We start from the raw sequence: 14,491 nt of genomic DNA, 5'->3' as shown, positions 1-14,491 counted from the left end.
CCAGTCTCTGAACTGGGGTGAGACGGTGACAGGACAGAAACCTCAGGCACAGCAGCTTTTCTGCTTTCCCCACCCTTGGCTTTTTTTTGAACAGCACTGACAAAAACCACAACAATGAGGAATAACTACTTACTTTCATCTGGATTTCTGTCCTAGACAGGTCTGTTCTTTTCCACGTAGCATAACTCTTCTAAAATACAAATTTTGTGGGAACTCTATCTGAGCTCTGTAGGAAAGATGGCAGGACTAGATAATGCAGGTGCCAGCTGAACCAAGTTCAGTTTCCTGATTGGCACAGATGGATATAATTACTACTTACACATGCAGCTTGACTGGATTATTTATTTGCTTAGAAAAATATTCAGAAGATTCAATTCCCATTTTTAAATAATTTTCAGACTGCAATACATGTTTTAGAGAAACTCCCACAACGTGAAGTGTTAATACTGCACCTGAAGGATGAGCAGAACAGAGAACAGTGTAAGGCAGCAGAGCTGCAGCAGCAGCAGCTGGACTAAAGGTGAGAAACTGTCAACATTCTGGGTCAAGGGTTTGGTACCTTGCAGCAAGCCAGCAGGAAGCTGCTTCCCAAAAACTGCTGGCCACATTAAGCTATGAGACCCTTTACAAGGAGAAGGATGTGACCTTTCATTGTGCCTTTCTTCCTTCCTCCTAATTTCTCTCTGTTCTGAAGAACAACCTTCTCCATGTTCATTGTTTTTCAGAAATTATTGTATCAATTACTATTAGGGAATGGAAAAGGAGAGGGAGAACAAGAGTGTGGTCCCATTTTCAGTAGGATTTGTGCTGGCAGCCCCCAGGCAGCATGGAATAGATTAAGAGAGGCCAACACTGGAAGCAAGAGACAAAACAATGTAAGGTTTTACCTGGCCTGTCTCCTCAAGCACTTAGAGTTTGTGGTATACAACATTAAAATCCACTATGTCAATGCTACTTCTAAAGTTAAATAGCTAAATAACAACTCTCTAACTCACCAAATACACATAAAAATGAACTTTGCAGACATTCCACCAGAGAACCGTAGGTCCCAAGTAACACATAGAATCAATTCACAGTATCTTGCCTTAAGACAAAGTGCCCTACAAAGGAAACCGTATCTAAAAAGCCACACAAACTTTACATCAAATCCTTTCTTAGTAGAAAGACATTTATACTAATCTGGGGGAGAACTTAGTGATTGTGAAAACGTGGTATTAGCTTAAAGCAAGCACAGCTTTCCACCACCCTGCCAAAGCAAGATCAGCTGGACTGCTCCCCTCCTGGAGCTGAGGAGTTGCTGCCCCTGGGACTGGTCGGGGCTTTGCTTTTGTTCATTTTCTCCATCAGTGTAGTCACAGGGCTAGACCATCCCTGTGAACCAAAGGAGAGCTTGAGTCTGGTTCTTGTGAGAGATTCAGAGTTCTCAGCTCTGTTATTTCTGAAGTGGACTAAGGAAACAAGTGCCAGTCACTGCTCTGGCCAGAGCTGAAGTGTAATTTGAAGTAGTAGTGTAGCATAAAGCTATGATGTTTGTTTGCTTTACAACCACTGGTTTGTGTGACAGTGCTAAACATTAAATCTACTGCTACACAGGAACAGGGAATCTAGCTGATAACTAACTAGCTTGTTAACTACAGGGCTACCAGCCTATCCAAAACATTCATTTTGAGTGCTTAAGAAACACATCAGTTTAAGGGGTCTTCTGACATTCATATGAAGTGTTTTCTTGACTAATAGATAAGGTTATGGCTGAGAGGAGAGAGTCTTGTACTTTGCTCTGTGTTCATCTATTTCTTCTTTTGTTTTTCTGATACAGCTAAAAATCTCCTTGAATAGTGCTTTGTATTCAGGGGGAGCATTTGTGGAAGAGTCACTTAGCTCAGCAATTGTGAATTCTTGATTGCTAGCTGAAAGATCATACTGGGTGTTCCCCACGTTTAGGTCTTTGGAATACTGCTTCAGTGTTTGTACAGCCTTGTGTTTCAAAGAATCTTCATCCACTTGACACTTCTTCAAAAGCTCCTCATACTTCACTTTCAGAGCATTGTACTGAGCATCAACTTCATTGAGTACAGAGATCCCTCGCTGCTTCACAGCTTCAGCTCTCCTGATGCAGGTTTCCTCGTGGCCCCTGAGGATGTCTGCCCCGGCCGCGCTGCTCAGGAGGCTCTCGCTGCAGCTCCGCTTTAGTGCCTTCTTCTCAAGCTCCGATACTGTCACAAGTCCATCATCTGCCAGGCTCTGACCAAGCTCCCTGTCCAGAGATTCCTTGAATGAAATGAAAAAGGATTCTGGCACCAATTTCTCTGCATTATGGAGGCTGTTTTCAGACTGAAGGATCTGTCGCATCTCAGCTACTTCTGCTTCCAGCTCCTCCGCCCGTGCCCGATACAGGTCTGTGTCGACCAGCCTCCGCTCCAGCTCACAGTTCTCTTTCACCATCAGACTGTACTCCTCTTCCATGGTCACCCTCTTCTCTTTCTCTGCATTCAGCTGGGCTTGCAGAACTGTCACTGCCTTCTTCAACTTCTCATTCTCTTCTTCTAGAGGACTTAGCTGACTATCCATAGATGTAATCTTCTCTGCAAAGACGTGATCATAAACGAAATACCTGCAGAACAAAATAACGATTATCAAAGATAGGAAGTACAGCTGACCACACCTAAAGCTTTCCTGTCCTGGGTAACTAATGGCATATTTAAACTGTGTGCTAACACACTTCAGAGCACTAACAGGGGCCATTGCACTAACCAATCAGTCAGTTTAGTAATCAGAGCAGGGTTTGTAAGGACTTACATGCCATTGAACCAAGCTCACAGCTTAGGCAGAATGGCAGCTTGTTAACAGTTTCATGTTACAGACAAGCTGACTGAATAATGTAAGTTTAAATTATAATTTAAGTTTAAATACACATTGCCTCCCTTTACCACACTACTTTCTGACACTATTTTTTTCTACAGCACTCCACTGTTGGAACTTTTGTCATTATTGATATACAAACATGCTTCATAATTGACAAAGCAATGCTGGAGGCTGGTATTTTCACAAGCCTTTGGCAGCTTGAAGGATTCAGTTATCTTTTGAATTGTCAAGAAATAACTTCCTTTCAGATTTATGATTTATTCTAGAGTACCTCCATATAGACACAAGAGCCTGTTCTGTCTGTGGAGATGCTTTCTTTACAAAATTGCCCTTTAGGCTTGCAGTTAGTTTGAGCTTTTACCAGGTGATTGTCCCGATGGCCCCATTAATGCAGTTCAGCTGGCTCAAATGGCTCTACATTTAAAAGGGCAGCCCAGCAGCCCAGCCACCATTTTCCCAGTTTAAGTGTCCTCTTCCCCAGCTTCAGCTCGCAAAAGCTAAGGAAATATCCATGGACATCCAAGGAAATCGTAAGTTACAGGAAATATTTTGCATTTAGTGAGTTTGTTTTTCAGATTATCTGTGTGTTTGCTTTTATCTGACTGAAAATACTGGGGGGCAAACTGTTGTAAGCTTTCTAGGCTATCATTTGACATGGCTGGCTCTGGGGACAAAGTGGAGCACCAACACTGGTGTGGTCTAGAAGCAGACCAGAAGTAATGACAGTACCATACAGCAGAGATGCTTTGCTAGTTGTGAATGTCAGGTAGTTTTTTTTCCAGCTTGTGTCTTAGGTTTTAAAGTTTTGCTTAAAATAGTTTAGTGTTCTTTGCTCTGTAAGGTAAAAACTCTTACTGGCGGAGGTCGTAGAGCTCCTTCAAGCATGAGAAGCTGTGCATTGATCTGGGCTGCTCAGATCTCTCCTGGCTCATCCGGCCTCGGCCGGGCTTCTTCAGTTCTTCCACTTGTCGCTGCAGGTCATCTATGTGTGTTTGCAGGCTTTCAATCGTCTCTGTCAAGCTAAAAGGTGAAAAGACCTTTAAATAAACCTAACCTTTCAATTTGCCAGTATTGTAGAAATCCACTAGGCACAGACAGACACTCAGTAACTGCACAAATACACCTGGACTGCTCTTACTGATATTAACAGCTGGGGGGAGGGAATCTCTAAAAATCTGTTACCTTATTATCTTTTGTTGTGAAGCTCTACTCTCTGCAACCAGTTTTTGATTAGTGTCTTCCAGTTCTCTTGCTGTCACATCCAGCTGTTCATAGACTTTGGCATGCTGGTCGTTCATCTGCCGCAGGAGCTCCACTTGCTTTGTGAGGTACTGCAAGACAGTTCTGCTGTTACTGTTTGCCCTTGAAACACAAGGCACAGCTCCTGTGCTGCATTTCTGCTCACATTCAGAGAGAAACTCCTGAGTTTTCCAAATGTAAATTCCTGTGTTTGCTTTGGTAAGCTGAGGAGACACTATCAGTACCTAGGCAGCTTGCCTTTGTTATGGAGGCCGCCCCAGGATGATGCAGCAGCCCTTCCCTGGAGGGGAGGGTTGGATGGGGCCAGCTGTGGATGGTGCCAGCTGTCTTTATCTGTGCCCAAGCCTTCTGCATGGGGCTGTGCTGCAGTCAGCACTGATAGAGCCTTCAGGCTCCAACACAGCCCTTACCTGTCCCCTGTGTGCTAAAGGTTGCAGTCTGCTCAAACAGAAATTTCTTATCTGCGTTGACCCAACAATTTTCTCAACATTAAAACTGAAATATTGGGTAGCACCATCCATAATTAAACATATTTTCAGCTGACCCAAGTTATTCCAGTCTGAAGCAGCATTAGGTTCAGCATGGCAGAATTTAGGTTGTGGTCATTCTTAAGACAGTATGTGGCTAGTATGTGTTAGGCAGTATAACTTACTGAATTCAAATCTTTAATCTCTCACAGGGAACTATTCCAGTTACTGTAATTCCCAAAGGTCTCATGGCCTTTTTAAAAAATAAAACCTCACATGAAGTATTCTCAATGTAATCCTCTTGGGTTTTACAATTAACTACACACACTGTTTAGTTTCCTGAATAACGTCAGAAAGCTTGGAATTCTTAGTCTAAGCAGTTCACAATCACCTAAAGCTCTTTTAAAAAGTGTCTTATATTCTCCCACCCAGGACATGAGCATTTACATGAGATAGTCATTTTCTGTTTAAGTCTAACCCCCTAAATGTGAAATATTTTGTTCTTATATAGAGTTTGTATTTTACAATATATTCTGTATAGCTACATGTTACCTTCTTAAAACTAAGCTTCAAGCAGGAACATCCAGCAAACTCCTAGGCAGAATTACTTCTCTTTACATAGGCCTGTTACATACTCAAAACTTCTACTATTCTACTTAACCTTTTACCTCATTAGAAGATTGTTGGGTTTACATTTTAGGCAATTTAAGAACAGATAATAAGTTAATCTAGGACTAGTAACTGCTCCATACAGACTTCCAGAAGATCAACATGATAGCTGTTGGCTAGATCCTTTTGTAGCCTGTGCACACATGACAGAGGATTTACACAGAAATAGAAGGTAGATTAGCAGTAGAATCTCAATGTGACCCATTTCAGATTAACTTTCCCTATTGGTTATAGCTGAAGGAAGGAGCTGGAGATCCTCAGACTTTCTTCTGCAATACAGGAGTGGTTAAGCACAGGAGCCAAGGTCTGGTGCCTGAAGAGATGCTGGTACTTTTTACAATGGGCTTTTGCAGACCTTTGAGATGAATGGAAGGGGGGAAGCACAACTTCCTCCACCTTCCATCTCCAGCATCTTCAGGGCTGGTGTCCAGTTGGCCTGGTACAACCAGACCACCAAAGATGATGTGATAAATACTTTAGAAGCTCATGTTTAATCTATGTCCCCTACAATGGAGCACCTAACATGAAGCAGCACCTTTCATTCTAGCACATGGAAACTGGAGAGTGTCAGGATTTCCAAGGTCTGAGTGCTCAGAACAGATTCAGGCAGGAATAAAGCTGCTGTTTCCATGCAGCCTTTATTACATCTACAGTGATTAGTTAGTGGCACACGTGTCAGCACAAAGGTCAGATATAATGATCCAAAGCTCTAAAATGTTCAATGTGTTAGTATTTAATAGAGGAGATGTAATCTTAAGCACACCACAGCCTTTGACCCTTCTCCTCCAGCAAAGGCAATGTTGTATTTCAGAATGATTTCTCAGCCAGCTCTAGACTTTGCTGCCCATAAGATCCAAATTAATAGGGAGAGTCCCAAAGATTTACATGGATATACTGCACTGAATAAGCTAGTTCAGAAATTCAGTGTTGTAGCTACAGGAACAGCTGAATGATCACAGGTAGGTTACAGAGACAAGCACTTGAAAATTGGGAAAAATCAAGCATAGAGACTGAATCTGCCATTTGCACATGAATCCTGTGCAACGGGGTATCCTGTGATCCCACAAGGGCCAGAAATGCTGGTATGAAAATAAGAGACTGAACTGCTTTATACCTTGCATATTTTTATACATTACTTTATACACTGCAAACTTTATTCCCATTTGTTTCAGTGAATTCCTGTAACAATTCCTTGTGCCAGTAAGCCAATATATTCAGTTCCTCAATTGGAGGGTCTCTGGGTATTTGAATGAGGGGTTCATTTTCCCCTTCCTGACAGAAACCCAGGTGCAAGAGAAACTTCTTTGTGCTGCTATTACACTTTAAAATGGCACTGGGGAAAGAGAAAAGACTGAGACAGGAGATAGGATTGGGAAGACAGCTTGTTACTACAGCAGATACAAATCCAGCCTTTGGCTCAACAAGCTGGGCAAAGAAAAGGTGCAGGCACTATTTATATACCAGAAGAATCACAAAAACTGTTCTCCCACTCTCCCTCTCCTCTTGGAGGGAGCTAATAGGACAATCCAACACACATCTACTCTCCTTGAGAGAGAGGAGGAAAGAGATTGAAGAGCTATCAGATAAAGCCTTCAAAAGGTAGCATTGGCAAAGTCTTGGCAGAGCAAGACATTGAGAGAAAAAAATTAATCTTGTGTTGTGTCTGAGTTTGTGTGACTGTAGTGTATTGGCCCTGCAGCACACCAGCTATAGATCACTGCTGCAAGGACACTGGTGACACTTCTGGAGCTGCAGCTCTCTCATGTCTTCTGCAAACACTGAACCACCAGAACAGCTAAACAAGTAAACTGGCTTAAACCAATAGGATATTGCATTTTTACCAGCACTGCACTGTTTCTGTAAATCAGTGCAGTCAAACAATATTTTCCACATTTCTAGACAGTGTTAAAATGCTGCTAATTAAGTAGCCACACTCCATCAGCCAGGTTAGTTGCCTGTCACAAAGTTCTGGTGTGTTATTTCAAAGGTATGTTGTAATTCTGCTAAACACTTTCTTAAATATGGTTGTTCATACAAGTACCTTGTGTACAGTATTTGTACAGCACCTTGGAAGTGTTTGTCTTCTCTACACCTTAAGAACTGATCTTTTTATAAAAGCTATTCATGGCAATGAGGTATTTCAGTCTCTGCAGAAGTAAATACATCTTCTAATGCTGTGGCAGTAATATAAACATCAGCCATTCCAACCAGTGTATCTCAGAATGAACAGGATAACAAAGATTACAGTTAGCACATAACAGAAGAAAGAGCCAATAGATGAGGTACAAAAACAAAAGTAACCTCTAAAAACACACCCACAAATCAAACCTGCACTCAGAAATTCCTTCTCACTTACTAAAAATGCTGCATTTGTGTTGACTACTTTAAAGACACCAATAATTCTGTAATTATTAAGGTTAGGATTCTTTTAGTTACCTGTTGCCACTACAATAGTGAGCATTTTCAGTCTGAAATTCCAACTGTACAAAATGCACATCTCTAATTGCAGTACTGCTAGCACAAAGGAACTCAGATTTTGTAAAAATCTGGTACATACCAGTCAAAGCCTGTTCCCTGTGATTCACACCAGAACCAAATGGAAATGCTGACTACATTTTCAATATGTTGTCAGTCAGCAAAGTCCTGAATATTTAATAATTTAATTATTAGAGACCATGCATTGCCCTCTAATAGCTGAAAAAAAAATCTCATTATGCTGACAAATGCTAGGTCTGCAAGAACACAGGCAGTATTAAAAAAAAGAGAAATTGCCAAAAAAGAGCCAGGTTTTTCCTCTCTGTTATCTAAAGATGACTGGTTTTGAAAGGATGGTTATGTTTTTGGGTTTTTTCCCTGGAAAATATGGAGCAATATATCCACTATATCCTATATTTAGATACTACTTAAATGGGGGTTTTTTTCTGGGGTTTTTTTTTTTTTTTTGGTCATTACAGGGTTTCTTTTACATTGAAATAGACTTTAGCTCCCTTTATCACAGATCAGTTTACTGGAAGTAAATATCTTCAGATTTTACTTAAATCTCATTTCTGCACTTATCAGCTTTTAAATTACAATGCTGCAATCATTAATTCTCATGTAATAGTTTAAATTATTAATGTCTTTGTCATCATATAATTTGATGTTATTTTACCTGGCAAGATCAGAAAGTTTAGCAATAAAATAACTGAAGTATCTTCTCTGTACAAAACTAAAAAATACCAGGCATTTGTCATTAAAGCAAATCCAACGTTTAGTGGCACAAAGCTTCTGGTAATCACACAAACAGTTCTAAGTATGAGCCACCTTTACCAGTTCTCAAATTCTCAAAATAGCAGAAGTGGTGAAAGATTGTTCAGTATTTTCCATTAGACCTCAAGAAATTCAGAGCTTAACTTATACACTGTATGATGCAGGTCTGGATGCTTTCACACAAGGATCCTTTAGATATTTTACCTCTATCTCCTGCAGCTGCTCTTGATTTGTTGCATACATTTGCTGCAAGGATTCTTCTAGTTCAGTGTTACGGTCCAGTAGTGTCTTGCCAAGCTCAGCAGCAAGGTGAAGATCTAAACAAAGAAATCATGTTTGCATGTGAGTGAGAGAAACAAGGATGTAATCTCATTCTGAAGCCTGCTATCAAACACTTGAGGTATTTTCTCATTGCTGTTACAACTGCTGTGAGTTATCTCCAGTACCCAACATGAAGTTAGATTTGCATTAGTGATGTTCTTCTCAGGTTTATGCTAAGTCAGCCCTGACACCCAGGGACACTTTTATGTCATGAGGGTTCCTCAGTTCCCCTGTGGCCCTTCAGACACACCCAGCCACGTTCCCCGCCCAGTCTGTGCCAGGCTGCACCAGCTCTGCTCCAGGTCTCTTGGGCTTCCCCCTCTCCACAGCACTCAGAGCAACAAGCACAGCAGACCCCATAACTGCTCATAGCCCAGAGCCAGGCCAAAGCTGATGAACTCCTCATTGACTTGGCTGTTCCTCCCCATCACCCCTCTAGCAGAGCTCAGGTCACTCAGGATCATAGTGCTAAATGAAGGTTTCAGATGCTTTTCATGGTGAAACAATATTATCAAAAGACATAAAATTGATGGAGACTTGCAGCTATTCTGCTTTTCAAGCTCATAAACTCAGGTGACAAGAACTGTTTCATGTGCTTCAAAACATCACTTTAAATGTCATTTATTCTCAGGCATTTAATCTCAATTTCACTTCAGTCATCTTCAATCACCTCCAGGGTGCAGTGACTGTAGCTGTTGCAAATTAAGAAATAAGTCATCTGAACACTCAGCTCTGTTCTAGAGGGAAGTTTGATATTTGCTCAACAGCATCAAAATGCTAGATATTCTGTATTATTATGTTGAAAGACGTGTAATTTAAAAGCTAACATAATGTGACAAAGTAATAAATCTTGGTATTAATGCTAAAATTGCAGTTACTCTGTGGAGGGTACTACATGTCAAGGATCCAAGAGATTTCTAGAAATATCTTATTTTCCACCTCCTTCCCATGACCTGCATGCATGCAATACCACCTTGTTAGTTCTCACACAGAACTTGTATCATTAATCAAGAGAAGAAAAGTCCAGAAAAACTTTGAGTCACATCAAGAAGCTTTAAATGAATAAACAGGAGACATGTATTGCATCATCAGTGGTTACAGCCAGAGAAGCAAACACATTAATTCCATTTTCATTTGATTGCAATGCCCTTTTTTAACATTTATGCTCCCTCTTTCCTGCTCCCTCTGTTATCTTATCAGCTGGGAACTGTAACACATCCAATACTGCTCCGAGATTGTTTTGTGCTAACCTTCAGCTGGCAGCCTGTCCAAAATGATTTCTCCATCTCCACACATTTGCCAAAGCCCAAATCCAGACTTACAAGGACAAGTCAGTACAAACATTTGTCTATGAAGTTGTAGAAGTCCAATTCTGGCAAAACAACAGCTGTGCTATTCTTTACACATTCTTTAGAGCACAATGCATTGTTTCCTACCTTAAGGTCAGATTCTTAGCTTAAATGCCATAAAATTATTTAAAAGCAATCTCACTGCATGGGAGTTCTTCAGTTTTAAAAGATGTACAATTAGAAGGCACAAGGCACATTAGTCTGTACTTAGGAGTTTATCCTCACATCACTTTTTCACTGTAGCATTACTCATTACAAAGCAGGATTTAAAGTATTTGGATAAGGAAACCTTAAGGCATCCTGCTTAAATTTTTCCCATTTGGTAAACAGATTGCACATTGTTTACCATGGCCAGAATAACTCCCAGTCAAACACCAAGCTGTTTGTTCTATCTCATTACAGAATACTGTAGTCTTCAAATTCAATGAATTCATTATCCTATAGAAAATGGAGTCCTGCTTCACAAGTTCTTGTACTGCACAGATCTTCACTAGGAGCCACCACCTTTAAAACAATATCATTCAAAGCAAAGACTAGTCTATTCTTTTATTTTAATAGAGTAGAAAAAGAGCTTTAGAGAGGATTTAGGATTATGTTAAAGGCATAATGCATAATGGAATTACTATCATTTCCCTTCCCAAAGTGAAAGTTTGTTTTCATGTTTAAGTATATTTAGGAGTTTATAGCTTCATTCTTAAATGCCCCCTCACCTACTAATCAAAGAGCACACAGTGTTTGGAGTACAAGGTGAATAATGGCATTCATGTCATACCTCACACTCACTCTGTTTGTTAGACTGGCAGAGGCACAAATGGGTTACTATGGCAGAAACACTTTTATAATTAAGGTAATTTGTTTCTGAGGGGGAAAATACAGTGGGAGCACTCAGGAACATACAATAAAACCTTAACTCTAGAGGAAGCAAGTACTGAAATAATTTCATCTCTTCTAAAATTCAGATTTTTTTTGCATCCGTTTTTCTACATTGTCAAGTACCTGGAAGCCCTGTAAAGAGCAAATTTTACAAGAGAAATGTGTCATGTATGTTTTCCAGCTACAAAATGGAAAGTATTAATTTACATTCCTCTGGAGAGAGTTATGGTAGAACACTAGAAGCAAAACTGCATTTTCTGTTGTAAATTTATGTAAAGCAAAGCTAAATTCTGACAGACATGCCTTTCTCCTTTTCACCATAGAGATGGAAGCAGAGAGGTTTTTAATAATGCAAAATGCGTATGTGCAGATCTAAAGATCTTGGTTTTAGTAGATCTGATTAGTTGTACTGGTGTTTAACAGCTCCATCAGAAATCTCCAAAACAAGACTTCAAGGATGTCTTCTGTGATACTGAACAGCCCTCACTTACCTGTGCTTCACAATCTCTTCTGACTGCATTACCATCATTGAAAAAAAGATAAAAACAGTACCAATATCCTTCTCTGCTACTTTTTCATAACCCACCTAACAGAATTATTCAGAGGATTTTCAATCTAAAATTAGCCTATTCTTTTAAACAGCAACAGGCACTAATTGTGGAAGAGATAAAAGTAAGGCTAGTGTAAGTTTACTTAATTGTAAAACGAATTTTTTTTCTACTTAGTTTCCTATTTCTGCTCTGTATTTGGAATACCCCCTATTCTGTAAAAGTGAGTGACAGCAAGATGAAAAAGAGCAGTCCATACACAAAAATTCTTCTTTAAAGGTCAGCATACTTCAGCAAAACATTGCAGAAGGATGTCTGTTCCCAACCTTACAGGAATTCCATGAGCACTTTATGCATGAGCAATATGCCAGAAAAGCCCATCTCCATTATCAAGGCAAAAATCTTTGGTACACAGGAAGACTGTCAAGGTTTTCCAAAACCCAAATTAAAGTCTCAAAGACCGACTGAAAAGGACTTCAAGCTTGTTTCATGGTGCTTTCTAATGTTTTACAACCTAGGTTCTCATAACCATACTGATCAGTTTTCAAACATGCACTGATTGTTTGGGTTGTGAGGAGTTTCACGAGTCCTTGATAAGCACTTACTACCCTGTTTACACACACACACCCGTGTGTCTTAGCCTGGGCAGCAGCAGGAGGATCCTTCAGAGTCCAGAAATCATGTACAGCACAACATTTAAAAACCATTCCTGTAAAGAATTTCTTCTTTACATTTCAACTTGCCTATCACTTTCTTTTCCTCCTTTTCCTTTTGGCAAGGCTATTGGTTGCCTCCATTTAGGAAAAAGAGAGAATCCCCAGAAAGATTGTATCCACATGTTGAGGGGACATAACCTAACCCCCAAAATGCACTAATCCTCTAGAATGGAATACTGTTTCTTAAAAGATGACAGCAGAGTCAACTGGTGATAATTTCACTCATTTTAATTAAAAGATGAAAGTAGAGAAACATCAAGAAGGTAAGAAGTCAGTTGTTATACATTGTGAAGTCTCTTTGTAGGTTCTTCAACTCCATAAACACTGACATAGTAAAAACATTACTGAATCATGTCTTCAAACTTTTCACTCTCTTCCCTGTGACAGCATACTGCAGTTTCAGGATCTTATTTCAACTGATTTGTTTGTATCCTAGAGCCAGGAAAACATCAATTTTGGGTGAGGAGTACCTAAATACAGCTTTCAGTCAGCTATTTTTTTATAGCATACAATTAGAGAGACCTGGCCCGTCTCAAAAAGAGTTTCTGTGGTCAGATACCTGATCTCAGTGGGAATACTGCTTAGCTTTCTCTATGCTTTACAGTACAGCAGCACCCACCAATCCCAAGAGTTAATGTATTTCAACATAAAAGCAAAACGTGTAAGACTGGAGCAGGTTTGCAGGAAGCCACAGCTTTGAACTCGCCTTTCAAAACAAAGTCGGGATTAAGAACAAAAAGTAGAACTAAGTAACTTAAGAAAATACCAGTCATAAATGCCACTAAGCTCTTAAGGAAATGGCACATTCTTTCCGTATCGTGCTTGTTAAAAGATTTCAGTGCAATTATACTTGTATTCCTACGGCTCCTTTCTCATTTGTGAAATGAACAGCATTTATCTCTTGCATGTAGTGTTTTAAGACCTACTGATGGAATGACAGAAGCTATACATGTATATATCCGAGGTGTAGCGGAGTTATTTGTTATTTTAAAAAGAAAACCTAAAGAGTTTCTAAGGAACCTGCAACTAATCGAGCATTGCTACGACAACTTCATCGACTGGAAGCCCTTACAAAGAGCTCAACAGGGCGCAATAGCGCATCCGACCCGGTGCTTCCAGCACCAGCCCGAACAGGGCAGCTGCACATTCCGTGCAAGGTGCAACTTTCCGGAGAGCCGCTTCCCTCCCTCCGGCCGGAGAGGGACCCGGCACCAGCAGCTCGGCTGCCGCACCTCCTTCCCTCAGACAAAGACGGCCGCAGTCCTCACCGGTGACAGCGATTCGGCGCCGGCGGGAAGCGCGGCCGTGCGGGGATCTCGGGCTCCGACGCGCCTCGCCCGCACGACCGACGCGCCCGCCGCCGCCCCCGGCCCCCGAGCGCCCTTCCCGCCGCCCCGCCCGGCGCCCCGCACCGCCGCGGCCCCTTCCCTCGCACGCCGCCCTCCTCGCCCAGCCCCTGCCCTCGCACACCCCGGCGGTCCCCGCAGCCCCCTGCCTCACCCGCCCCGCTCAACGCGGCCCCTTCCCTCACACCCCCGGCTCGCTCCACACCCTTCCTCACACGCCCCCCGCCGCCGCCCCGGCTCACCTTGCTGCAGGTCCTGCTGGTCATACCAGGGCTCATCCTCGCGGATTTCGAACTCCTCCACCAGGCTGTCGGCCAGCATCGCGCCCCTTCTCCTCACTGGCGGCTGAGCCGGCGGCGCCCACCCCACGATGCCCCTTGCACCGAACGGGGCAGAGCGAGCCGGCAGCCGCTCCCCGCCTCAGCAGCCGCCTCCGGCCATTGCCGAGCGGTTCCGGACTTTGCCGAACCTCTCCCCCTTCTGGCCGGGCTGCGCCGGCGGCAACGTGGCAGCTGCTGCCGCCACCCGCCCCCCCGCCTCCCGCGATTCAAACACAGCACCCTCGCCTCGCCTCGCCGGCGGGCAGCCAATGGGAAGCCGCCTGCCGCACAGATCGAAAGGAGGCTACACCAATCATAAGGCGAATTCATGTCAAACAGCCAATGAAAGAGAAGAGAGGGCGGGCCCGGGGCAGCCGCGCCCCACCCCGCCCCGCCGTGCGCAGCCTCCCGTCACAAGAGGTGGGTCGGTGCCGCTGGAAGGGGCGGTGGTCGCCGGCGCTCAAGGCTGCTGATGGCGGGGCGCGGCTGCTGAGGCATGTCGGCTGCCGCT

The 14,491-nt window shown here is 42.5% G+C and overlaps 1 protein-coding gene across 1 annotated transcript; it reads right to left on the bottom strand.

Moving 5' to 3' along the window:
* Positions 1–331: 331 nt before the first annotated feature.
* Positions 332–14,060, bottom strand: CDR2 (cerebellar degeneration related protein 2). Its single transcript, XM_063171877.1, has 5 exons — positions 13,903–14,060; positions 8,712–8,824; positions 4,045–4,193; positions 3,718–3,882; positions 332–2,611 (listed from the first exon to the last, which is right to left on the bottom strand). Exons 1-5 carry the CDS (start codon positions 13,979–13,981, stop codon positions 1,744–1,746), a joined length of 1,374 nt encoding a protein of 457 aa, XP_063027947.1. The 5' UTR covers positions 13,982–14,060; the 3' UTR covers positions 332–1,743.
* Between the last annotated feature and the right edge of the window lie 431 nt (positions 14,061–14,491).

Source organism: Melospiza melodia, chromosome 18 (assembly GCF_035770615.1).
Source record: "Melospiza melodia melodia isolate bMelMel2 chromosome 18, bMelMel2.pri, whole genome shotgun sequence".
Lineage (NCBI taxonomy): Eukaryota > Metazoa > Chordata > Aves > Passeriformes > Passerellidae > Melospiza > Melospiza melodia.
The sequence above is the reverse complement of the archived record's forward strand: the minus strand, read 5'-3'. Positions and strand labels throughout refer to the sequence as shown.

Bases quoted from the DNA above. Each gene is read 5' to 3' on its own strand.
- CDR2 (XM_063171877.1), bottom strand. From the start codon at position 13,981: ATGCTGGCCGACAGCCTGGTGGAGGAGTTCGAAATCCGCGAGGATGAG. The intron at 8,825-13,902 runs GTGAGCCGGGGC...TTCTTTGTTTAG, and splicing joins CCAGCAGGACCTGCAGCAAG to ATCTTCACCTTGCTGCTGAG. The intron at 2,612-3,717 runs GTAAGAGTTTTT...TTTGTTCTGCAG, and splicing joins GAGCTCTACGACCTCCGCCA to GTATTTCGTTTATGATCACG.